Here is a 23,210-nt window from a genome sequence, read left to right as displayed (position 1 = left end):
AGGGCGGGCGGAGTGGGGCGGGAAACGCTTCGAAGCCTATGACATGCTCGAGGCGCCTCCAAATGACAAAGACTTGACTACTTTCCACCCAACACCTTTGCCGTTTCTATATATTGCCCCGTCTCTTCCTGCTCCTCTGAACCTCCTCTCGCCAAACTGAAGCTCATCAACAAACTCCTCTTGACACTTGTCATCGTCATCGCCCTCACACTACCCACCATGAACTCCATCCTCCAACGCCTCAGCCGGCCCTTCACCTCCAGCAGTCTCCGATTCGCCCCGGAGACCAACGGAGGCAGCATGGCCGTCCCCGAAGGTGCAGACAAGATCACGCTTGCCGCCGGCTGCTTCTGGGGCACCGAACATATGTATCGCAAAGACTTCAAGAGCAAGGGCTTGATCGATGCGCGAGTGGGATACATTGGTGGCGAGACCGACAGCCCGAGCTATCGCGCCGTCTGCTCCGGCCGAACAGGACGTGAGTCGCAGCCCACCATCCACCACATTTGATCCTCCAGCTAACAGACATCCACAGACGCCGAAGCCTGCCAAATCGTCTTCGATCCGCAAAAGGTCTCCTACCGCGACCTGCTCGAGTACTTCTACCGCATGCACGACCCCACCACCGCCAACCGCCAAGGCCCGGACTCGGGCAGCCAGTACCGCAGCGGCATCTTCTACCACAATGACGAGCAAAAGGCGATTGCGGAGGAGGTGACGAGGAAGGCCAACGAGCAGTGGTGGAAGGGCGGCATCGTCACCGAGGTCCTGCCCGCCGGCCAGTGGTGGGATGCGGAAAAGTACCATCAGCTCTACCTCGACAACAACCCGGGCGGGTACGAGTGCCCGAGCCATTTCTTGCGCAAGTTCCCCGCGCTGAAGTGAGCTGGTGGTGGTTGGGATGCGTGTGATATACCTGGCGATGGAGCCGTCTGATAATGATGATATGGCTGTTTGAATGCAATTGTTCCATTACTGCCTCTGCAAGTACCTCTGCAACAGTTGGTCAAAGGGCGCGCTTCGACCGCGTACTGCCCGCTTTGCTGCCATGCCGTGCCTCTTGCATGCCAGACTTCCCCCGCATTGCCTTTCTGATGGCAACTCCACACCACATTGCGTCTCAACGTCGACCGGCGCCTTGACGTGCGTCGGTGCTAGCCTGGAGTCTTCATCGCCCGCGTTGCCCTGCTGAGTATGTGAGGTACTCGCCATCTCGTCAGGTCGTAGAAGTGATGCGCTGCTGAGTATTGATGAAGGGATCCAGTGTGACCGCCCCGGGCCAATCGATGGCGGAAAGTCGATATTCGGGTGGGTAAAGTGGATTCCGTGCAACGGTAAACACGTTGTCCCAGAGCGGCAAGGAGCATATACCGCTTGCTTCGTGCATGGATGAAGCGCGTGGCCAGGCGACCAAAGGCGTGCATGTGTAGCCTGAATCCCGACTAGCGCGCGGAGGTCTTGGGACGAATTTGGAAACGGGAGGGACGGGACGCGTGCCCAGGGCTCGGGGTCGGGATGCCGCGTAGCCGTCCCCATCCATCCCAGTCAGCCAGGGAGGTTTTGGGATTTTGGGGCAATCGATGCCTGACCTTGCTCCTCATCCGCCGCAGTATCTTCTCTTCTTCCCATCTGCACCACTCATTGTCCCCTCCAGCCTCACGATAACGACCCTCCCTCACGATCTGTACAGCGCTGCCTTTTGCTTCTCGCCCCTCGCGCCCGCTCGTCTGGCTGCGCAATGTCGGTCTGGTACGTTCAACGACTGCTCCTTTAACCCCCGCCTGCTGGAAATCTTCCGGGTGCGACAACCTGTGCATCGGTGGACGTCTGACTGAGGCCCTCATTCATCCTTCCCGACCCCTCTCGCTGACAACATTTCACCCGTCAGATTCTTCGTTGAGCCTCTTCACCTCCCGTCCCATGGAAGCGTTACCATGACCTCACTCCCGCGCCACACCTGGCTCGCCCTCCGCCTCCTCCTCCTCTGCACCGCCTTTATTCTCCCTGCTCGCGCCGCATTCGTCAAGTTCCAGAACTGCGTGGACCAGAGTATACAGGACATCCAGCCGTTGCAGCTGCAATGGATCCCCTACTTTGTCGATGCAACCTTCGATACCTCCTACCCCAACCAGTTGCAAGTCACCCTCTACGGCAATGTCAGCGGCCAGCAAGTCCAGGGCACGTATCCACCACCGAATAGTCCCACCTGGACCAACGACAACGATACCTTTGGGAAGATTGCCAACATCGGGTCGGGGGACAAGTTTGCCACCCTCTTCTCAAAGTTCGACGACTTGTCCTACTCGGCATGGGATGCGCCTGCAGCAAAATTCTGCACGCACGTCACCCAAGGCCAATGTCCCTTGGGTCCCCGATTCTATGCCAATCCCGACGACCCCTCCGACCTGGCCGCTTTCCAGATCACGCACAACTTCGGCAGTCCATATCAGTTCAGTACGCTGGCCGCTACCGTGACCGTCGTCTCGGGAGATACTGCAGCGCAGACACTCGCCTGCGTGACTGCCAACATCACCCCGGCCTTTGGCTCGGCCATCAACAATTTGCTGACCTGGCTCCCCGCTGCCATTCTGATCTTCAAAGGCGTCGCCACCTTACTTGCCGCGATTTTGTCCCCCTGGGGAAGCTCCGACATCTTTCGCTGGAGTAGCAATTACGGCAGGGATGAAGACTTGCTGCGTCTGGTCACGCCGGGGTTCGGCGACTGCCTGCAGTATATCCAATTCGTGGTGCTGATGGGCAGCTTGACCCTGAACTACCCGGGCTTCTTTCAGCCTGCGGTGAGTCAGGCGGCATGGTCACTCCTCCTGTTCAATGCCAGCTATGTCACCGGAGGCCCAGGGCATCAGAGCGTCGTGGATGGCGTATACAGCCTCACCGGCACCTACGGCATTTCCCAAATCCGACAGTTGATCGGCATGACTGCTCCTGATGATGTCTGGGCGTGTATGGCCGTCTGGCTGGCCGTGATTGCCGGGATCATCATCGTGCTTTGTCAAATCGGATTCTTCAGTCGCTGGGTGCATCTCAAGTTGACCAAGTCCAGCGAGCAAGACTTGCTGCCCAAGAACATCCCCTTCACCCTCGGCAACATGATTCGACTGGCTTTCAACTTTTTCATCCTACCCATCATTGCGCTCAGCTTATTCCAGCTGGTAATCGCGCCAGTCTCGCCCACTTCCGTCATTGCCGTGGCGGCTGTGCTGCTCGCCGTCTGGATTGTGTCGGCGATCTGGATCTTGCGCGTCATCTTCATCACCAAGCCGAGGACGCTCCTGTTCGACATGCCAGCGCTGCTCCTCTACGGCCCCCTCTACAACACATACACCGACACCGCCGCTCCATTCGCCTTCGTGCCCATTCTGATCACCTTCATGAGGGGCGTTTCGTTTGGTGCAGTCCAACCCAGCGGTATCGCGCAACTCGTCATTCTTGCCGTCTGCGAGATCTGTCTCCTGATAGCTTTGAACGGGTTCCTTCCGTTTGCAAACTACACGAGCAACAACGCCTACCACACAACGTTTGCAGCCGTACGGCTGGTGACCATCTTCCTGAGCATTACGTTCATTCCGTCCCTCAACGTGAGCGAATCTGCAAAAGGCTGGATCGGCTACACCATCCTGCTCCTCCACGGCTGTGTGCTCGTGTTTGGCTTCTTCCTCAATTCCGCGATGACAGTGGTCGAGGTGGCGGCCCGCTCTTTCGGCCTGGCAGGTCGTGACGCTCAAACGGGCCAAGCTCGAGGTAGTATCTTGCATTGGCGCATGCTGAAAAAGCGTCAAGACCGTCCAGTGGCCCCCGTGCAACGAGAGAGCTTGGCAAGCCATGCGGCCATGATGAGGGTGTCGGATGCGCATCGCCGAAGCGGCTCATTCAGCAGTCAGCAGCTGTTGAACCAAGCGGGGGGCTCCCCAAGCACCCATCGCATGAGCGGTCTTGATAACCGATCGAGCGGGGGTGAGGGCATGAGTGATTCTCCTCAAGCCGGTTTCGTCTACGTGCCCGGTCCCGACGGACATGGTCCCATGTATGGCAGGACAGGCTTGAAGCTGGACGGAGACACCTTCTATCGACCTCCGAGGAAGCGGACCATGACGAATGATGCGCTCAATCCAATTGCGGAGAACCGCAAGTCACACTTGTCTCAAGATTCGGCGAAACTGGCTGCCGTCACGGCAATCGGCCGGGGTGGCGCGGATTCCCCTCGCCCTCCCTTCCTTCGGGACCGTGCGGATTCTGGACCTCCATCTGTGCGAACCGATTATGCTGTTCGAGAGGTTGATCAGGTCTATGGCCAGCCGCTGAACGTAGAAAACACTCGTAAGCTGAAGACTGGCCCCGCGGATCCGGAAGGTCCAGCGGCGAACGCGCAAACTTGGCTCCAAGGTTTTGTGGGGCTCTTTGGACGAGGCAAAAAGAAGGACAAGGAGGCTGGCAAGGGATTCGAGGTGGTGCGATCTTCGCGCATGCCGCCTGAGATGCAACAGGAGATTGCGAGGCAGCAGCAGGAAGAGCTGGAGTTGCAGGAGAAAGGCAAGCCGGAGGATGATGAGCCGTACCGTGATTCTCCTGAGCCTATTCAGGCCACCGGTGGTGCGGAGAGGCCTCTGTCGCCCGTCGAAGCACCTGCGTCATCCATACGGGAAAGACTGCCTGGTGGGCCTGGGTCTGCGGCAACCGCTACTGCCGCCGCCGCTTCAATTGGCCACACTCGCGCCATATCCAACACCACGCGCGACGCAAACCACCCCGGCATCCGCGCCGAGCAGCCGCCCCGCCCTTCGTTCCAACACGACCGCGCGGGCCTAGGCTCCATGGACGCCGGCCTAGGCTGGATCACGGGCGGGGCAGGCGAGGACTCCGAAGACGACGCCGGCTTCGACGATGCCGAGGAAGGCGCGGCGCAAGGCCGGCCGTCGATGAACCGCCTCTCCACCCACGCCCCCTCGCTCGGCGACCTCGACCTCGGCGGCGGCCTCGATATCCCCGCCGCTTCGCGCTTCACCACGCCCCGGCTGAACAGTGGCGGTGGCGAGTGGTCCAGTAGCGTTGTGAACAATACGAGCCATCGCCGTGCGGCGGACAGTATTACGCGGAACTCTTTCGGGGCTAATGCGGCGATGCATTCGGCGAGTGCGGAGATTGTGCCTGGCAGTTCGCCCGAGGGAGAAGAGGGGGGCTTTTTGAGGCGGTGATGAAGGTCTGATTTTCTCATTCACAATAAAAAGGGTTAGCGATGGCGTTCGGGGGGAGCTTGTAAGAGGAAGTGATAGATGATGTTGCTTGCTCGCCTTGTGGGCATTTCTTGCGTAGCTAGCGGCATTTGCATGAGTCGGACCTTTGATCGAGGAAATATGATCTGTCCATCGTCTCGTCTGTTCACTATACGACATCACCATTTCATCAATCCCATCCTGTCTAGCATTGAAACGCCGTCCCCCGCTTCCTAACCATATTCTTCCCCCCGCCCGCAAACCCCGTCCCATCAGAACTAATCTCCACCAACCCTCGCTGCACACTCCTCTCCTTCTCCTCGCGCTTCCCCTTCTTACTACCGGGCGTGACGTCCTCTTGACAAACATAGCACCTCACAGCCCCATCGTGCACCTCCTCGTGCGCCGAGCGCTCCGCCGCTTTTTGGAACTTGTCGCTACACGGTTTGCACAGCACGTGGCCGCACGGCTTGGCGAGCACGGCTTTCGTGCTGTTGGAGAGGGCTTTGTCGCAACTTGGGCATGTGCGAGTTGGGACGTCGGGGTCTGAGAGGTTTTTGTCGGATTGGAAGTGCACGTCCACCAGGAGTTTGAGGGAGAAGTCGTGGGGGTTCTCTGGTGTTGCGGCTGGGCAGGTGGGGTGTTGTTTGAGGGGTTTTGTCAGGCTGGCTTTGTGGTTTGTGGGTGTTTGGCTGGGGATCCAGAAGGAGGGTAAGTCCTTTCGGTTCTTCGGCTCTGTGGATTCGCGGCGTCGACTCTTGGCCATGTCCTCTTTGCCCAAACGCGCGAGCTCCTCCTCGTCGAGTTCGAATTTGCGTTTCGTGCCTCGCGCGCCACTGTCGCCGCCGGTGTCTTGCTCCAGGGTGACTTTCCCCTCTCCTCGGCCTACAATCCTGCTCTCCCCCGCTCCAGACCTCACGCTCAACCCAGCCTGCACCCTCTCAAACTCCTCCACCGCCCTCGCCCTTGCCTCCTCCCCCTCCGCCTCCCTCTCCCCCTCATTCTCAAGCCGCCGCCTCTCCGCCTCCCTCTTCCCTCTCTTCAACTCCTTGCTCTGCGCAAGCAAATTACTCACCGCGCACTCTTTGCAAAACAAGTGGCCATGGCTCGGGCACGCGACGGGGTCGCGGGAGGGGAGGAGGCAGAGTTGGCAGCTGGCGAAGGGGAGGAAGGAGTCGCGGGTTAGGCGGGTGGATTGGGAGCCCCAGGTTGATTTTAGCTCGGCGCGCTCCCAGGCTGTGAAGAAGGCTAGGGAGGTGTTTCTTTTGCCTGGCGTTTATTAGATTGCAGAACTTGAAGAGTGGACTGGAAGGTGGGCTTACTGTGGGACATTGTTTGGTGTGTTGGAGGTGAAAGGAAGGACTGGATGGCAGATGATGTTGCGAAGTTTCCATGCTTCTCGTTTTGGAAGGAGGGGCGGGGCGGATTCCGCGCCACTCTTGCTGCATGAAGCTTCACTTTACTTTCTACATCTCTCCCTGTCTCTGTGCAACTGCAACATCTTGGACCCGGAGCACCACACACAGGAGCACGCGATGCTCTAGCACAATACGATGGCACCGGATAGAGGTCAAGGCGTGTGACACCAACATGTCCACTTTCGTCCCTCGCGCCGCCTTTCCGGTCCTCGACTCCCTCCCGCGCTCCTACTATCTTGGCCATCATGCAGCGGGTGTGGCGAAGATGAGAACGCTGCTTAACCAGATCGACTTTGTGGTGGAATGTCGCGACTACCGCATCCCGCTCACCTCGCGCAATCCGCTGTTCGAGGAGGTGCTCGCCGATCGGAAGCGGATTATCGTCTATACGAAAAGGGATCTTGGGAGCGATGGGAGCGGACAGGAGAATGCGAAGGTACGCAGTTGATCATCTGTATTCTCGCATTACCATCGTTAATCCACAGTATCAAAGACCATCGAGCAACTTCGCAAGCTACACAGCCCAACACCGCTCTGCTTCTCCGACTTCCGATCCACCAGAGACATCCGACACATCCTCAACCTCATGCGAGATTTGAGTGAAGCTCGCCAAGCGCTGACAGGTTCTCACTGCATGGTGGTCGGCATGCCGAACGTCGGCAAGTCTACCCTTCTCAACGCTCTGAGGCAGACGGGCGTTCACAAGGGCAAAGCAGCGCAGACGGGAGCGCAGCCGGGCGTGACGCGCAAAATCGGCACCGGGGTGAAGATCATTGATGGAGGGCCTACGAACCAGTCGGATGTCTACCTGCTCGACACGCCCGGCGTCTTCATCCCTTATGTCCCAGACGCAGACGCCATGCTGAAACTCGCGCTATGCGGAAGTGTGAAAGATAACATCTTGCCTCCATTTACATTGGCCGATTACCTACTCTACCACATCAACATACACGACCCTACAGTGTACTCGGAGTATCACGGCCCCACAAACGATGTTGATCAGTTGCTGGATGCGATGGCCCGCAAAACCGGACGGTTACAGAAAGGCGGCACACCTGATGTCGAGGGGACGGCGATGTGGATGGTGCAGAGGTGGCGCAATGGGCATCTGGGCCGTTTTTTGCTGGATGAGCTTACGGAGGATTCGTTTGCGAGGCATGTGGAGAGCGTTGCGGCGCGGCCGATGAGTCTGAGCCAGGCGAAGAAGGCTGGGAAGGAGGCGTTGCGTGCGAGAGCGAGGGCTGTGAAGCCGGTTGATGTTGCTTAGGGAAGTAAGGGATTGGATGTCATTGGAGTGGGGGAGTTGTTAGGATACCCTCTTCGCATATTGCATTATAATTGGTGTCGTCAAAATCCGACCAATTGCGTATATCACTTCATTTCCTTGTGCCTGGCCATGGCCGACGTTTGTATTCCAACCTCTGAGTGCCTCAGGCAGCAAAGCTCCAGCTGCGCAACTTCGAAGCTTCCATTCACATGCGAGCTTCTCGCATACCCTTTGATCGCTTCCCGAAACACCACCTCGCTGTCGACGGCATCGCGGCGCTAACAATCCGCAATGGCGGAAACGTACGCTCGCCCCTACCACGTGGAAATGTATGCGCTGACTTCCATGCGCAGAGAGCTCGCCTCCGCAGTCTTAGTCCCAGAAATCGAAGACGACGAAATATCCCCCGCGAATCCTCTTAAGCGCTCGCACGCGATTGACGACGGAGAGACGCAAGAAGAGCAAGGAAGCAAGCGGCCGCGCAAGACCTCCGGTAAGAGTATTTCACCAAACGAAACAGGAAATGGCGAGGACAACGAAGCAGAAGCTACCGACGGCCCCAACTCAACATCAAATGCGCCACAAGAACAACCCACACCACCACACGACACCACCCGCCGCAAACCGGCCGTAGTAGAGGAAAAACAACGCAGCAAGCGCCTCTTCGGCGCCCTACTCGGCAACCTCAACCGCCCCGCCGCCGACGCGCGGGCGTCGAAGAAGCGCGCGGAAATCGAGACGAGGAGAAAGGCTGAATTGCAGCGACAGGATGACGAACGCGTTGAACATGGGCTGCGGAGGCGCGAGACGCTGGCTGCGGTGAGGAGGAGGGAGCAGGGGGCTGTGGATGAGGAGAATGTACGTTTTCGTGGTGTAAGGGAGTGAGGGGGAGTGCGTGGCTGATTTTGTTTGGGCAGATGCGCATTCGACATGAGGGATTGCTTCATGCGGCGAATTTCTTGAGGACGGCGGCTGAGCCGCGGTTGGTATGTTGCGTCTCTTTTTCGTGCATATGAGACGTTGGCTGACGATTATTGCAGTATTATCGACCCTGGGATTTGCTCTCCGATGAAGAAGACCGGATCGAGCAGCAACGGAAGGATGCTCAAGCACAAGTAGATCGAGAAGTGGAGGAGTTCAATAGCTCGAGGGAGCGAGGTTGGTTTGACTAAAGCTCATGGATGACCCAGTGTGCTTACTGGTTCGAAAGCGTCGACCTCGGCTCAAGATGGAGATACAGAACAGCGTGAGTTACCTGCGTATGCCAATGGAGACGGGGACATGGCTGGTACGGCCAAAAAAACGGGCGAGGCCAATGACACTTCCCCGGCAGAAGCACATGGTTCTGATTCTAATGTTGTCGCTCCTGACGCGGACGCTGGCGATGGGCATCCATCACATGATTCTGCACGGAAAGAAGCAGACGATCGGCAGGATGAGCTTGGCGATGAGGAGGGAGATGGTGTAGCTGATGGGGAGGAAGACGCTGTAATCTACTGAATAGTGTGCCCTTGACCAGGCGCGGTGATACGAATCCATGTCGAATGAAGCGGGTATTGTTCCCATACGATGAAACCGATCCTCCTGACAACAATAATCATACAGGTCGTCGGTGCTATGTTTCTGCTGCTGTTGGAGCGATATGCCATCAGCCAAGTGCTCTAATCCCTGCATCCTCCAGCCTGCCGAGGTTTGGCAGCTTTCCGGCGTGATGAAACATCATCTCAGCTCGCCCTCAACCTCGAGACTACCTTTCCTTCTCAAAGCAGCACTGAGCGGTTACAAAACACCCCAGTACGAAATCATGTCAGTCGACAAACTCCGACCCAACGATCCTCGAGCCAAAAAGGCTTCAGTGGAAGTCAACGGGCACAGGTGGTGTAAGTCGTTATCCATGCATCGGGATCCCCAGGAAACAATCTAACTCGACCGCCGTCCATTCTAGACTACCTCGACGCCGCCGCCAAAGGCCAGCAAAAAGGCGTCGTCTTCCTCATCCATGGCTTCCCAGATCAAGCCTTTGGCTGGCGCTACCAAATCCCCATGCTCAACTCGCTAGGCCTGCGCTGCATCGCGCTGCAATGCATGGGCTACGGCGACACAGTCAGTCCATCCTCCAACGGTCCTCACAGAAACGGCAACACCACCTAACAACACCCAGGGCAACTCCCCCAACCTGCGCAACTACGGCTTCAAAGCCCACGCCGACGCCGTAGCCGGCATCGCCAAAGCCATCGGCGCGCACCAAATCATCATCGGCGGGCACGACTGGGGCGGCGCGGTGATTTTCCGCGTCGCGCAGTGGTACCCCCGCCTCGTCACGCACGTCTTCTCCGTGTGCACGCCGTTCTTCCGCGTGAATGATTCGTACGTTTCGGTGGAGCAGATGGTGCAAGGGCCTGTGCCGCAGTTTGGGTACCAGTTGCAGTTTGGGAGTGAGGATTTCAAGGTTGAGAGGGCTGTGGGGGACGATGAGGGGCGGATGAGGACGTTTTTGAAGGGGATGTATGGGGGACGGCCGAGGGGTGGGGGGAAGTTTATGACGCCTGAGAGGGGGATTGATTTGGGGTTGTTGGAGGATGAGGTTGCTATGACGCCTTTATTGGATGAGGAGGTTCGTACTGCGTTGATGGTATGTTGTTGTGTTGTTTGACTGACTGGATTTTAGGAATTCGAATACACCGTCAAGGAGTACATGAAGAATGGGCTAGAAGGCCCCTGCAACTGGTACCGCACGCGGAAGATCAACTTCGAGGACGACATGCACATGCCCGCCGAGCAGAAGAAGGGCATTCAGCAGCCGACTTTGTTCATCCAGGCGCTAAGGGACAACGTCCTCACACCAGACCTTGCGAAGGGTATGGATAAGGCGATTCCGAATCTGACGACAGGCGAGGTGGAGGCGACACATTGGGCTTTGTGGCACACGCCGCAGGAGACGAATGATATTATCAAGAGGTGGATCGAAGGCGTTGTCTTTGGCGGGAAGAGTAAGCTTTGATTTACTTTCAGTCGAGTCGAGGATGCTACTTCATGCGAGATCAACCTGCACGTTCTTCGCCCAGTCGCCGTTGCCTTCCAAACTTTCTTGCCGAATGCGATACAGCTCGTCGATGAAGGCGGGGATGAATGTCCCAGGCCCCTTGACATCCTCCCGAACAGCAGCGCGCTCCGAAGCAATTTCGTACATGAGCAGTCCAGCAATGGCGGCGAGCAATTTATCCTCCCTTTCCACCGCCATGACACTAGCAATCGTCGTCCCCAACGCGCATCCACTCCCCGTAATCTCGCCGAGATACGCATGGCCATTGCGGATAGTGAACGTCCGCTCGCCATCCGAAATGACATCCACCTGTCCAGTCATGAGGATGACATTGCGTTCCCGCGCCGCCGTCCCCCGCACCAGCGTGATTTTGTCCTGCAAGGAAAGCTGCGATGCTCCGCTGTCGACGCCGTGTTGCTTCACTCCCGAAGCGCCAGACACGGTGCGGATCTCGCCTTCGTTGCCTTTGATGAGGTCGAAGTAGCCGCCTGCCATGATATCTTTCACGCCCTGGCGCCGCTGCTCAGTTGCGCCTGCGCCGACGGGATCGAAGAGTGTGGGTCCGCCGACTTCGTTGTACGCTGCCAGTGCTTTGAGGTGGTTTGACTTGATCTCGGGCGTGGTGGTGCCCATGTTGATCACGAGGCTGCCGCCTAGCGCCGCGAGGTCGGCGGCTTCTAGGCCATTGTTCGACATGATGGGTGAGGAGCCGATGGCGATGGCGACGTTGGCGGCGAAGTTTTGCACGACGAGATTGGTCATATTGTGGCAGAGCGGCTTTTTCGAAGCCATGCGTTTGATCACTTCCGGGATTTTGGCGATGAGGGTGTCGCGGAAGAGTGCCGGTTTGGACAAGGAGGTGGCGAAGGGCGGGTGAGTCTGTACGAGCTCTGCCAGTTTCTCGGCCGCCTGCTTGGGGTTAGAAGATGCCATAATAGCACTGACGACTGCGACTCCGTCTAATTTCTTCTGCGGAGAGGTAGATTGGTAGAGGACTCGCTGGGCATTGGAAGCATTTATGCCGCCTATGCACACGGTGCTGACGTCGTATCGCGCGGCCGCCAGCGCGCTTAGAATCTGCTGTACGCCCGCCGTCCCGATGATTGACTTTGTGTTCTCTTTGGTTGGCGTGGCGTACACGGTGCCAATACCGAGATAGTCGGCGCCGTCGCGCGAGGCTTCGAGCGCTTCTTCTTCGCTGTTCGCCGTCACGCCTATGATTGCGTCGGGGCCGAGCAAGCGCCGGGCGGTCTTCAGGTCCAAGTCATCCTGTCCGACGTGCACGCCCTCAACGCCCGCTGCAAGCGCGACGTCTGCGCGGTCATTGATGAGGAGCGGGACGCCGGCGGGTTTGGTGATTTTGTGCAGCTCTTGGGCGATTTGCACCAGTTCCGCGGTGTCGGAGGTTTTGTCGCGGTATTGTACTACTGTGACGCCTGGTTTCACGATGAGTCGAGGCTATGGGGTGGACGCAGAGAGTTGTGTGGTACCTCCTTCCACGGCTGCTTTCACTACTGATACCAGATCCTTGCCCCCGAGGATTGCTGGGGTGGAGTCTGTGACGAGGTACAGGGAGTAGTCCACCTTCTTGGGAGACATGATTGTGCCCGGGGATGGAGACAAGAGGGAGAAAGAGACCGGTCAAGATGGAACGATACGTTGGATAGATGGGAGACCTACCGCACAAGGTTAAGACCGGCGCGGCGGTTGAGGGGATTGATGCCAACTGCCCAGAGCAGCTGTGGATCGGGATGACACTCGAAGCAGGTAACCCACGATGGCGAGGGAATGGATGGTCGTCCTAATCTGTCACGAGAGGATACGTTGTCTGAGTCGTAATACTCTGTACTATGTCTTGTCGACTACATGATGCGAAGATGCATCTGCCACCACCCTCCATTGTGCCTGATCTGACCAGTTGGCGCCGCGGCTGCCCGACTGGGGAGCGGCAACTAGTCCTAATTGGGCTTTGCATGTGCACCATGAGCAAGGCAGACCAGCAGCACTGCAAGCTCGCAGACTCGAAGTAAAAGACTACGCATCATTGAATGTGTATCAAGTACCCATGCTTTCACCTCGCCATTCACAGCCCTGCATATCCTAGGATGCAGCCTGACTCACCACGCTCATTACCTTACATATCCTCCTCCTCATCATGAAGGCGTCAACGTGCCCCGTGGGCCCCGCCAGTGGCTTCGGCTTAATTCCGGGCGCCACACTCTAAAAGCCTGCGCGCTTTTTCTTCTTCCTCCATCTGACTCCCTCTCCCTCACGCTTCCCCTACCACCCTGCGTTCCAAACACGCTCCAACACGCATCAAACGCCATCCCCACAGCAAGCATCCTGCACCTGCAGCATCAACGCATCATCCCGGCCCTCCACCGCGACTTGGCAAACCCCTCAGCAAGCCCCCCTACCCACCCCTCCGCATCCACTTCGACACCTCCGTCAACAACCGCACGCATCCCATCCCATCCATCGAGCAGCGCGCAGGGTTTATGTATCCGTCCCACGCCAACACGTCCGTAGTCCAGCCGGCGCCGCATGTGCACTCCACTTTTCGCATCTTGCGGAGAAGACCTCGTAGTCGTGGCAGCGATCGCAGCATAGGCTGACCAGGAGCCTGGAAGAAAGAAACATCCCCCAATCATCAACATCAACATACCTCTCCAACAAAGGCAAACTTCGCCTGACACGGACAGCCTGGCAAACGCTACGCGTGTCTACTGTATGTCTTTAAGAGCCGTCCACTAGAGAGCCATTCGAGCCTTTCCCGCCACGCCGCCCACCACGCACTCCAACACACCTCCACCACCTCAGCACCACCACCGCAACCATGGCGCAGATCAACATCCGCCGCGATGTCACCGACCCCTTCTACCGCTACAAGATGGAGCGTCTCCAGTCCAAGATCGAGGGCAAGGGTAACGGAATCAAGACCGTCATCGTCAATCTGAGCAACGTCGCCGACAACCTCGCCCGTCCCCCCAGCTACGTCATCAAATACTTCGGCTTCGAACTCGGGGCGCAGACCAACATCGACCCCAAAGACGACCGCTGGATCATCAACGGCGCCCATGAGGCCTCCAAGCTGCAGGACTACCTCGACGGCTTCATCGGCAAGTTTGTCCTCTGCAAAGACTGCAAGAACCCCGAGACCGTCGTCCAGGTCAAGGATGCTAGCATCACTCTGGATTGCAAGGCGTGTGGCCAGCGTACCCAGGCCGACATGCGCCACAAGCTCTCCTCCTTCATTCTGAAGAACCAGCCGAAGAAGGGCAAGAAGGACAAGTCTACGAAGAAGGCGGAGCGTAGGGCGCGCAAGGAAGCTGAAAGGCATGGCGACGAGGACGGAGCCAACGGCAACGGACATCCCAGCCCGGGAGACAGTGGCTCCGACGGAGCGGACGAGAATGGAGATGTGGGCGACGACGCCGGTAGCGACGACGAACTCACCCGCAAGATCAACGAGGGCGCCAAAGACCTCCCCAGCGAGGCCGGCCAGGAGCAAGACGTGCAGTGGTCGGTGGACATGTCCGAGGAAGCGGTCAAGGCTCGTCAAAAGGCCCTACCCGACGACCTCAAGCAGACCCTCGTCCTCGACGACGACCACGAAGACGGCGAAGGCGGCGGCAAGACGGCCTACGACGAGCTCGGCGACTGGATCGACGACCAGGCCAAGGAGCTCGGCGGCGTGAACAAAATCTCCGACGTCGACGTCTTCAAAAAGGCAAAGGAGCTCGGCATCGAGACCAAGCACCGCACGCCCACCGTGCTCGCCATGTCCCTCTTCGACGACACCATCGCCAAGCAAATCGAGGCGCGCGCCTCCTTCCTGCGCTCCATCATCGGCAAGTCGGAGAAGCACGAAAAGGCCTTCATGGGCGGGCTGGAGCGGCTCGTCGGCGAGCTGCATCCCGCCCTCATCCCCACCGTCTCTAAGATCCTGCTCCCCCTTTACCAGGAGGACATTATCGAGGAGGAGGTGCTGAAGGCGTGGGGCAGCAAGGCGAGCAAGAAGTACGTGGATCTGGCAACGAGTCGCAAGGTGCGCAAGAGCGCCGAGCCGTTTTTGGAGTGGCTTGAGACTGCCGAGTCGGATGATGACGACGACGAGGATGACGAGTGAGGTCTTGTTGTCGCCGAGCTGACTCTGCTGTGCCTCTCTGCTCGACTTTTTGGGGGTTCGGCTGGGAATGCGAGAATACGTGCTTGTACTACTCTACTCTACTCCTCTTTATATTGACGGGCTTGTCTTTTGTTTTTCATATACGAACGCTCCGATTCTATACACTTTTATGTGGGCCACTCTGTTCCATTCACTACTCGGTTTTGGGTATATCACCATTCGTATGAATTCACTCTGATGCCGCTTCACAGCCTTACTTTATTACAATCCGCAGACCCCCCATCTACATCACTGAACATACCGCCGAAAGATAATCTCAGTATAAACACCTATCAACAGCAGCAAGTCAGCACCCAGCACGAGCTCAAAAGAAAGGACAGGAGAAAGCGACCTACCAGCCAACCTCCACCTCCTCTCCACACAATGAAACGTCTCCTCCAAATCCTCAATCGCGCACCGGTCCTCCTCTCTTCCACTCCGTGCGTAAGCCTGGTAGAAGTGGTCGAGCGCGCTGTGGCCCCAGGACAGCAGGAAGGGGGAGGCGAGGTCGACGTTGGGGGGTTGTTGGCGGGAGAGGAAGGCGCGGCTGCGGGTTAGGAAGAGGGTTGCTGCTGCTGCGGTGACGCTTCGAGAGTCTGTTGTTGGGATTGAGGGGGTGGAGCTGGAGGCGAGGAGGATTCTTGTGCTTCGGGGGGAAGAGGAAATGTCAGTATGCGAGCTGTCTAAGATTTGAGGGGACTGCCTACCTGTTCAGCAAGCTACGCGCGCCGCTGACTAGCATGATTTGCACCTGGGCTTCTTCCTCGATGACGTTTTCGAGCGCGGCGATGGTGCGGTGTAATTGCTGCACGGTCTCGTGGTGCGCTGCGGGCGAGGCTTCGAGGTCTGGTTTGATTCGGATGACTTGGCCTAGCAGGTGAGAGACCAGGACCAGGAGGCGGAAGTTGCCCATGCCATGCTGCAATGGTGTGGCTAGGGTTGCGTTTGCTTGGTCGTGGGGCAGGGGGCGCTGGGGAGTTCGTTAATGGGATTCCGTCTTGGAGACGTTTGTGTGAGAGGCCGCATACCCCTTGTGCCCAGGATTCATCGTCAGATGGCAAGAGTCTTGTGCGCGCTGGTTCGGAGAGGGATAGAGGGTGGCCAGGGCCGGCAATGGCGATGCATCTGAGCTTGAATCAATACGATGTTACAAGAGGGCCATGCGGGTCGAGCGACATGCCGTTCCATGATGAACACCGCCCACCATAACCGCCGGTGGAGCTCCGTCTCGATCCAAGTACTGCCTTGTCGAGCGTCGGGCGCATCTTCGTCGATTCCTAGAGCGGCAAGATAGTCTACACAGCGGCCTAACGTGAGATATGCGCCGGGATAGATGCCGTGTCCGAATTCATAGAGTAAGACGAGGACTTGGGTTTGGAGCAATTGAACGGAGAGTGCGCCGTGGACCTCCGCGCTGGCTAGCGAGGACTTGATTGCGACATAGAGCTTTGTACGAGGGTCTCTATCCAGTAATGGTGCCGCGTGCAGACGAATGCACGCGAGCAGTAGGAGGTTCTCACCATCCAGTGTGGCCGGCGGCGCCGAAAGAGTCGTAGAGATTTCTTGCGGCGGAATGATGGAAATCCAGGACTGAAATATTTCTAAATATCGTGCGAAATACTGTTCATGGCTAGTATCGAGCTCTAGCTCCTGGCGCAGTCTAGCATCCGGTACAAGGCGTGCATCGGGCGTGGAATGTCCCCGTGCGCGGAAAAGCGCGGCATCGAGGAAGAGGGCATCGCTCCATGGGCTGATCCCCAAGTCACCATCGACACTGTGAGACTGCGGCGTCTCGATTTCAACCGGCGGAATGGGAGAGACGCGATGCTTGCCGGAGACGTAGGTGCAGCGGCTATGCGTTCTGCAGGTCGTTAGTCTGCAGCTCCGGTATGTGGTGCAATTGACATCGTAGCATCACCGAAGACAGTAGGAACAAGATGGATACGCGCGGTTGCACTTCTTCTTGCGATATCGGCAGTTGCTGCAGGCTATTTGAGGCCTCATGCTGGACTGGTGTCATGCTGTCATGCTGAGGAGACGTCCACGGCAGGTCGTAGGCCGCGGACATAAATCTTCGCCCGTCACGACATTCGGCACGAGTTGAGTCTCATCGCCTCTTCTATGACCACTACTCATCCAACAAAAACGGGTACATGCACTGCACGACTGCCATCTGTCTTGCTCGTTCAGCCAGTCTTCCTTGCGTCTGGAGAACTCCCTTGTTTGCATGTACGTGAACTGCCTTTGACGTGTTGCACTGCGCCGTCGGCCTATTGCGGACTTTGGCGCAGCCTTGCCTCACGATAACGTCACCAACAGCGACTAAACACCGCTTTTACTCCGCTCTCAATTACGTGACTTGCCCACGCCACTCGTACGCCATTAGATTTTTTATATATAGAGCGTGTAAAGGCCATGGCCCTCACATCGAATCTTTGCTGCACTGCAGCACACGGCGAGATCTGGATATGCACGGCGAGTCACGTTCCCAGCTCGCTCAAGACGACGACGAGACACACAGTGAGGCGCTCAGCAAGGCGGACAACGGCTTTGACTCTGATCACCCTTCTTCCCACCAAGACGAGTCTTTGAGCAGCCCCGAGCAAGAACCAAAGCTCGAAGCTCGACTACCGCCTAGCAATGGAACTGGCGATGTCGAGAGAAATGCGGCAGCTGCAGGATTCTCAAACGATTCGAGGGGCAAACAAGAGGACGAGAGACAGGCCTTCCTGGTAAAATGGGAGGAGGGCGAGAAGGGCAACCCGAGGAATTTCAGCCCGGTACGAAAGGCCTTCCTCACCTTCCTCTTGGGCATGTTGGCGCTGAGCGCGTCGTTGGGTTCGAGCATTATTGCTCAGGCGCAACCACAACTCGCGGAATACTTGGGCATCTCGGAGGAGATTACAGTGTTCGCCGTGTCGCTGTACGTCCTTGGATTCGTTTTTGGGTACGTGCCATCCTTCTCCTCCTCGACTTTTCATAACTAACGAGACCGGCAGTCCACTTCTATGGGCCCCGCTGAGCGAGCAGCATGGGCGCAAAATCAGCATGCTGCCCGCTCTCCTTGGCCTGGGGCTCTTCAGCATCGGCACGGCAGTCAGCAAGAATGCCGCCTCGGTCTTTCTTACGCGCTTCTTCGCCGGCGTCTTTGGCAGCGCGCCTGTCTCTAACGTCTCTGCCGCCCTCGGCGACTTGTACGAGCCCAGGGCCAGAGGGATCGCCGTGAGTTTCTACGCGGTGTGCACTGTCGGCGGCCCCACGCTGGGTCCCACCATCGCTGCGGCCATTCTCTCCGCGCCAGGCTTAGACTGGCGGTGGACCGAGTACGTCGAGGCCATCTTCGTGTTTGGCATTACGGTGATAGCGTACTTCTTCATGCCCGAATTGTACGGCCCCGTACTACTACAGCGCAAAGCACGACGACTCCGCAAAGAGACGGGGGACAACCGATACTGGCACCCTCACGAGTCCTCGACGATGAACTTCAGCAACATCCTCACAAAACACCTCAGCCGGCCGCTGCTGATGTTGACCACCGAACCCATCGTGACGTGCATTGCCATCTACGCCTCCTTCGTGTACGGCCTGCTCTACCTCGAGCTCGAAGTCTTCCCCATTGTGTACCGGCAGCAGCGGCAGTGGGGCCTAGTCGTCTCGACACTGCCCTTCTTGGGCCTTTTTCTGGGGGTTTTCTTCGCGCTTATCATCAATCTGGCCTTTCAACCATACTACTCTCGCGCCGTGGCAAACAACAATGGTCGCGCCGTTCCGGAAGCGCGTCTCCCACCTATGATCGTCGGCTCAACCTTCTTCGTCATTGGCCTCTTTCTTTTCGCATGGACAGGACCTCCACCAACTAATCCGGCGCCATCGATCATAGCAACAGTCTTCATCGGAGCAGGGTAAGTTTCTCCACTTCCACTCCTTCACAACACCACAGAGACTGACCACGTCAACTCCCAGCTTCAACGTCATCTTCCAGCAATGCATCAACTTCCTCGTCGACAGCTACGGCCTGCACGCCGCCAGCGCCGTCTCGGCCAACACCTTCTTACGCTCCTTCTTCGCTTTCGGGCTGCCTCTCGCCGCTAACCCCATGTTCCACAACCTTGGCGTTGGGCCGGCGGGCAGCATCCTCGGCGGTGTGGCGGTTTTGGCGTGGCCGGTGCCGTTGGTTTTCATGAAGTATGGACGCCGGCTGAGGGCGAGGAGTAAGATGGCGCCGGAGGAGGAGTGATGGCCAGGAAGTCGAAGATATAGAGAGGACTTCTAGATTAGACTTGTATTCGCTCTGGTTTGGTCAAGATGGACTTGTGGGTTGTTCATCAGATCATCGCGCGCTTTGGTGCCTTCCATCATCTTCCGCCACCGGCCACTCTTCTGGCCAAGATTCAACTACAAGTTTCGGCCATATTGCCTTCCACCGCACTACTTTCTTCTCGTACGCCTCCCGCGTCCCCAGCACGGGATTAGGCCTCACAACCATATTGAAAAAGTCGGACAGGCCTCGCGGGGCATACAGAATCCACTCCTCCCGGCTCGGATCCAGCCTCACACCAATCATGGCACTCATCGAGATCCACGTGTCTATACCAGCCTCCACGCTCACGTGCGGTGGACATTGCAGCCCGTACTTCTTGCCATACCACAAATGCACGCGAGCCTGGTTCCGGATCTCGACCTCGACATCGATGTCGGCAAAGAGGCGTTTCCCCGCTTGGATGGCGGAATCCTCGGCCTCGTACGACAGGTTTGAATCGTCGTAGTACACGAGGTCGTAATCGCGGATCCCGGTCTGGGGTGGAAGTCTCGAGACGTGGTTCCAGATGGTCTGCGACAAGGCGCCGCCTGCGAGATACCAATGCGGGAGATTGAGAGTTGCGGCTCGAGTAAGCACCGCTAGCAGAGTAGGGTTTGTTGAGAGGACTTCGCGGACGAGGGGAATTTGACGGTGCAAGGGAAGTTGGCCTGGATCCATTGCGATATGAGTTACTTGTGGAAGAATAGAACGGCTCCGCCGAGGATATGGGTGGGACCGATTCGCACTCTAGCGCCCGTGGAAGATGGACACGGCTGTGTATGTACGGTCACGTGCCGTCTGCATGTCGCCCAAGGGAAAACTGCATTGCAATGTGTGGCTAGCACGTCAAAGATGTAGTGACGACTTCGAGATTAGATGTGTATGCACTCTGTTTCAATCAAGATAGACTCGTAGGTTGTTCGTCAAATCATTGCAGTCATTGAAAGTTAGCCGGCTCATTACATGCCATCTAAACGCGAATGGCATCCTTCCTCCAACCTAGTGCTACAGCACTTCCTGCAACGACCGGCCCTCCGCCCCAACACTCGAGCGCGGCAACCTAGCATACACTTTCCCGGCCTGCACTTGCATGCCCGCAACATCAAAGGGCACCGGCGGCGAGTCAACAGTATGAATCCGGCGAAACCCGTGGAAAACAAGGGGCAACAGCGACGAGCGCCACAGAATCGTCTTGTGTCTCCTCGTCAGCACAATCGTCGCAGCAAACACCAAGAGACCAGCGACTTCGAGTGCGAGCGGGTAGACCAGCCATTCCCAGCGCACCATCACGTGGCCGGTGGAGACTTCGACTGTGCCGGTGACTACGTCGCTGCTGAGGCTGAGGGCAAAGCTGGTGAGGGACGCGGCCAAATTCTCGATGGAGAAGGAGAGACCGTACGCCCCGACGCGCCGGATGAAGTCGGAGGAGTACTGGCTGAAGGGGTCTGTCATCCATTGATTCGGGCCATCTTCAGCCCATGTATCGCTTGAGTTGCTTTGTAAATACGGTAGGATGGTGGAGATGTAGAGCGAGACCGGGCAGAAGGCGGAGAGGGAGGTGTTGCCGAAGAAGATGGGGGCGAAGGTGCGTTCGTTGCGCACTTCGGTGTAGGATATCTTGCGCGCGTCGGGCTGCCAGCAGTCTAGGACTGTCGTGCTGCCGGAGGGGGCGAATAAGGTCCCGACTGTGATGACGCCGTAGTTGGTCGCTGTGATTTGACTGTGTAGTGTGCCGTTCGACACTTGCACGTTGTAGGTCCTGACGCAGGGCGTAAGTGCGCACTGCTCCGCCTTTGTCACGCGGAGCTGCATATCGAGATCGCCTTCGATCGACACCTTGCCGACTGTACCTTCGTTGACTAGCTGTGCGTAACCCAGAACAAGTGCCGGCGCCTGAATGCCCAAGACGGTTGGGCCAGAGACAGCCATTGAACCATTGACGAAGCTGGGCATCCCGTCACTCACATTTTGATCGTGGAAATGTGTCGCCCAGACAGTGTCTGTCTGCCAAGTTTTGTAGTAATCACCATTCATCTGCCGGGTGTACCCATACGACACAGTTATATCTTGCCCAGAGCCTAAGGACAAGGTGTAGTTGGTAGAGTTGGAATTCGGAACGAGCGTCAACGTCGCCGATGCCGTAGCATCCTCGCATTTGCTGCACCAGCCCAGCGAGTCGAATTCGGGCCACTTGCAGTTGCCAGAAGTGCACGTCGGGGCGCGGGCGAATTGAGAGGCATCTGCCCAAATGCCAGAATTTACTGCGCTAATCATGTCGAGCCCATCGACGACTGGAGAAAACCCGGTAGCTCTGTGCGTTGTGGCGGTGCCGTCCTGGGAGATCGTGGTGCGAGTAGGGTAGCGGATGACTTGTTGGATGAAAGGATCAAAGGCGAGAGCGAGGATGGTAAGGAGAGCGCCGACGATGGCAATGATATTTCCGGTGCGTCCCCAGAGCAGTTGGAAGGATCCCAAGGCCCCGCGACTGGCATCATCGAAAATCTGAAGCTCGTAGAGCCTCCGACGCTGCTGAAACCAGCGCCACTTCAATTGACTGAGTGCCGAAGCTAAGACGCACACCAGCGCACCCTCGGCCCCGGTCGCGAGGGTGGAGACGATTGCGTTCAATGTCAGCCCATAGGGTAGAGGGGAGAGGATATTGCCGTCGAAGACCACGAGGATGGCGATGATGGCGACGAAGCATGCGATGCTGAAAGCCATGGTAACGATCTCGAAGGTCCAGGTGTTGGCGTAAATCCGGCGCCAGGTGGGCGTTCGATCGTTGGTGTGCGCATCTTTCTCATCGCTCTCGAGATAAGAGATGCTCGAGGTTGTCTTGTGGCTGGCGGCGCCTTGCGCACTCTGGAAACTAGCAGGTGGAAGTGCAAAAGCGGCGTGTCCGGTACGCCCAGCGAGTCGCGGACTGAGGTGAGCCTCATCGCCATGAGGGCCTATCATGTACACGTTCTCGAGCGCATCTCCTGCATCACCACGAGGCAACAGAGGGTAGCCAGCTCCGCTGTGTGAGCGAGCCATGATTCCTGGTCACGCTGTAGACACTCGAGGTTTTCGGGATCATGGAGCCATTGAAGCTCATGAAGGGAAAGGGAGCATTCGAGTGCTTGAGAAAGCATGCGAAACGGTCTCGTCCACCTACCTGGCTGATGCTATATTCGTCCCGTCGAAGCGCGGGGCTGAGCCCAAAGAAACGCCTTCATGCATGGTGATTGGCTAGGAGCGGCTTCGGGTTTGGGGGCCAAAATCTGTAGCGACAGTAACGTCAGGCGTAGATCACACAAGAGGTTGATCTGGAGCACAATCAGCCTGGGTCAAGTGTTCTACTAGGATGCACCATCCTTATACTTGTATAAGGTAGGGACTGCAACGAGATATCTGGAAACGATTAGTCACGCACTTCCTCCCGCCCACGATTTGGAGAGAACTTCCACGCGGTCTAGCCCTACGCCTCGACCAATCATGTCGCCGCGCTTAAATGCCAATGCAAATTGCACCCTACAAAGCTTGTTACTACTTGGCTTCGACGACTTTTGCGTGGAATCCGGGGAGGGAGTCGTCGGGGTGGTGTTCGGGACCAGAGACTGGGTGTGTGGGCGGTGTGGGCTTGATGGAAGCCCTCCCAACTGATTTCGATGCAATCTGAGGTGCCGATCGCGTGCCTTTGTAAAAGACCGAGAAAAAGTGGTGATGCGTTCATGGTTGCGACGGGCGAGAGTTTGTGGCGGCGACCAGCAAATCCCCGAGTCCAATGGCGTGCTGTCGTGT

At 57.5% G+C, this 23,210-nt stretch overlaps 15 protein-coding genes across 15 annotated transcripts; 7 read left to right on the top strand and 8 right to left on the bottom strand.

The window, feature by feature from the left end:
- Positions 1-80: 80 nt before the first annotated feature.
- Positions 81-966, top strand: BDY17DRAFT_283631 (peptide methionine sulfoxide reductase). The gene is made up of 2 exons (XM_033732082.1): positions 81-478; positions 536-966. The coding sequence occupies exons 1-2, from the start codon at positions 220-222 to the stop codon at positions 883-885; spliced, it is 609 nt and encodes a 202-aa protein (XP_033587845.1). The 5' UTR covers positions 81-219; the 3' UTR covers positions 886-966.
- BDY17DRAFT_301011 (SCA7, zinc-binding domain-containing protein) lies at positions 967-1,448 on the bottom strand. The gene has a single exon (XM_033734161.1). It carries the CDS (start codon positions 1,210-1,212, stop codon positions 973-975), a length of 240 nt encoding a protein of 79 aa, XP_033587844.1. The 5' UTR covers positions 1,213-1,448; the 3' UTR covers positions 967-972.
- A 516-nt stretch (positions 1,449-1,964) lies between these two features.
- On the top strand, positions 1,965-4,493 carry BDY17DRAFT_235509 (uncharacterized protein; the record flags this gene model as incomplete). Its single annotated transcript, XM_033730288.1, has 1 exon — positions 1,965-4,493. A coding segment is annotated over one exon (2,529 nt), but the record flags the coding sequence as incomplete, so codon positions are not given.
- BDY17DRAFT_185700 (uncharacterized protein) lies at positions 4,360-5,335 on the bottom strand. Its single transcript, XM_033729960.1, has one exon. The coding sequence runs from the start codon at positions 5,231-5,233 to the stop codon at positions 4,598-4,600; it is 636 nt and encodes a 211-aa protein (XP_033587842.1). The 5' UTR covers positions 5,234-5,335; the 3' UTR covers positions 4,360-4,597.
- On the bottom strand, positions 5,325-6,597 carry BDY17DRAFT_185677 (uncharacterized protein). Its single transcript, XM_033729959.1, has 2 exons — positions 6,554-6,597; positions 5,325-6,500 (listed from the first exon to the last, which is right to left on the bottom strand). The coding sequence occupies exons 1-2, from the start codon at positions 6,561-6,563 to the stop codon at positions 5,437-5,439; spliced, it is 1,074 nt and encodes a 357-aa protein (XP_033587841.1). The 5' UTR covers positions 6,564-6,597; the 3' UTR covers positions 5,325-5,436.
- Positions 6,598-6,711: 114 nt separating this feature from the next.
- BDY17DRAFT_301008 (P-loop containing nucleoside triphosphate hydrolase protein) lies at positions 6,712-8,022 on the top strand. Its single transcript, XM_033734160.1, has 2 exons — positions 6,712-7,085; positions 7,143-8,022. Exons 1-2 carry the CDS (start codon positions 6,822-6,824, stop codon positions 7,914-7,916), a joined length of 1,038 nt encoding a protein of 345 aa, XP_033587840.1. The 5' UTR covers positions 6,712-6,821; the 3' UTR covers positions 7,917-8,022.
- BDY17DRAFT_355018 (pinin/SDK/memA/ protein conserved region-domain-containing protein) lies at positions 8,023-9,470 on the top strand. The gene is made up of 5 exons (XM_033738254.1): positions 8,023-8,218; positions 8,270-8,774; positions 8,834-8,902; positions 8,957-9,074; positions 9,127-9,470. The coding sequence occupies exons 1-5, from the start codon at positions 8,208-8,210 to the stop codon at positions 9,414-9,416; spliced, it is 993 nt and encodes a 330-aa protein (XP_033587839.1). The 5' UTR covers positions 8,023-8,207; the 3' UTR covers positions 9,417-9,470.
- A 250-nt stretch (positions 9,471-9,720) lies between these two features.
- BDY17DRAFT_325972 (Alpha/Beta hydrolase protein) lies at positions 9,721-10,917 on the top strand (the record flags this gene model as incomplete). The annotated part of the gene is made up of 4 exons (XM_033737439.1): positions 9,721-9,796; positions 9,862-10,019; positions 10,078-10,530; positions 10,585-10,917. The coding sequence occupies 4 exons, from the start codon at positions 9,721-9,723 to the stop codon at positions 10,915-10,917; spliced, it is 1,020 nt and encodes a 339-aa protein (XP_033587838.1).
- A 30-nt stretch (positions 10,918-10,947) lies between these two features.
- Positions 10,948-12,558, bottom strand: BDY17DRAFT_254222 (Hydroxyethylthiazole kinase family-domain-containing protein; the record flags this gene model as incomplete). The annotated part of the gene is made up of 2 exons (XM_033731413.1): positions 10,948-12,395; positions 12,450-12,558. 2 exons carry the CDS (start codon positions 12,556-12,558, stop codon positions 10,948-10,950), a joined length of 1,557 nt encoding a protein of 518 aa, XP_033587837.1.
- A 1,237-nt stretch (positions 12,559-13,795) lies between these two features.
- On the top strand, positions 13,796-15,088 carry BDY17DRAFT_325970 (domain found in IF2B/IF5-domain-containing protein; the record flags this gene model as incomplete). The annotated part of the gene is made up of 1 exon (XM_033737438.1): positions 13,796-15,088. The coding sequence occupies one exon, from the start codon at positions 13,796-13,798 to the stop codon at positions 15,086-15,088; it is 1,293 nt and encodes a 430-aa protein (XP_033587836.1).
- A 288-nt stretch (positions 15,089-15,376) lies between these two features.
- Positions 15,377-16,040, bottom strand: BDY17DRAFT_312004 (uncharacterized protein; the record flags this gene model as incomplete). Its single annotated transcript, XM_033735592.1, has 3 exons — positions 15,377-15,417; positions 15,484-15,773; positions 15,835-16,040. The coding sequence occupies 3 exons, from the start codon at positions 16,038-16,040 to the stop codon at positions 15,377-15,379; spliced, it is 537 nt and encodes a 178-aa protein (XP_033587835.1).
- A 35-nt stretch (positions 16,041-16,075) lies between these two features.
- On the bottom strand, positions 16,076-17,139 carry BDY17DRAFT_300986 (uncharacterized protein). Its single transcript, XM_033734159.1, has 3 exons — positions 17,046-17,139; positions 16,156-16,988; positions 16,076-16,097 (listed from the first exon to the last, which is right to left on the bottom strand). The coding sequence occupies exons 1-2, from the start codon at positions 17,129-17,131 to the stop codon at positions 16,178-16,180; spliced, it is 897 nt and encodes a 298-aa protein (XP_033587834.1). The 5' UTR covers positions 17,132-17,139; the 3' UTR covers positions 16,076-16,097; positions 16,156-16,177.
- A 456-nt stretch (positions 17,140-17,595) lies between these two features.
- Positions 17,596-19,364, top strand: BDY17DRAFT_312003 (major facilitator superfamily domain-containing protein; the record flags this gene model as incomplete). Its single annotated transcript, XM_033735591.1, has 3 exons — positions 17,596-18,074; positions 18,127-19,029; positions 19,070-19,364. The coding sequence occupies 3 exons, from the start codon at positions 17,596-17,598 to the stop codon at positions 19,362-19,364; spliced, it is 1,677 nt and encodes a 558-aa protein (XP_033587833.1).
- Positions 19,365-19,396: 32 nt separating this feature from the next.
- On the bottom strand, positions 19,397-20,105 carry BDY17DRAFT_325967 (uncharacterized protein; the record flags this gene model as incomplete). The annotated part of the gene is made up of 2 exons (XM_033737437.1): positions 19,397-19,507; positions 19,560-20,105. The coding sequence occupies 2 exons, from the start codon at positions 20,103-20,105 to the stop codon at positions 19,397-19,399; spliced, it is 657 nt and encodes a 218-aa protein (XP_033587832.1).
- Positions 20,106-20,309: 204 nt separating this feature from the next.
- BDY17DRAFT_300981 (uncharacterized protein) lies at positions 20,310-22,552 on the bottom strand. The gene has a single exon (XM_033734158.1). The coding sequence runs from the start codon at positions 22,461-22,463 to the stop codon at positions 20,433-20,435; it is 2,031 nt and encodes a 676-aa protein (XP_033587831.1). The 5' UTR covers positions 22,464-22,552; the 3' UTR covers positions 20,310-20,432.
- Positions 22,553-23,210: the final 658 nt, after the last annotated feature.

The sequence above is a fragment of the Neohortaea acidophila genome, assembly GCF_010093505.1.
Source record: "Neohortaea acidophila strain CBS 113389 unplaced genomic scaffold BDY17scaffold_8, whole genome shotgun sequence".
NCBI lineage: Eukaryota > Fungi > Ascomycota > Dothideomycetes > Mycosphaerellales > Teratosphaeriaceae > Neohortaea > Neohortaea acidophila.
The sequence above is the reverse complement of the archived record's forward strand: the minus strand, read 5'-3'. Positions and strand labels throughout refer to the sequence as shown.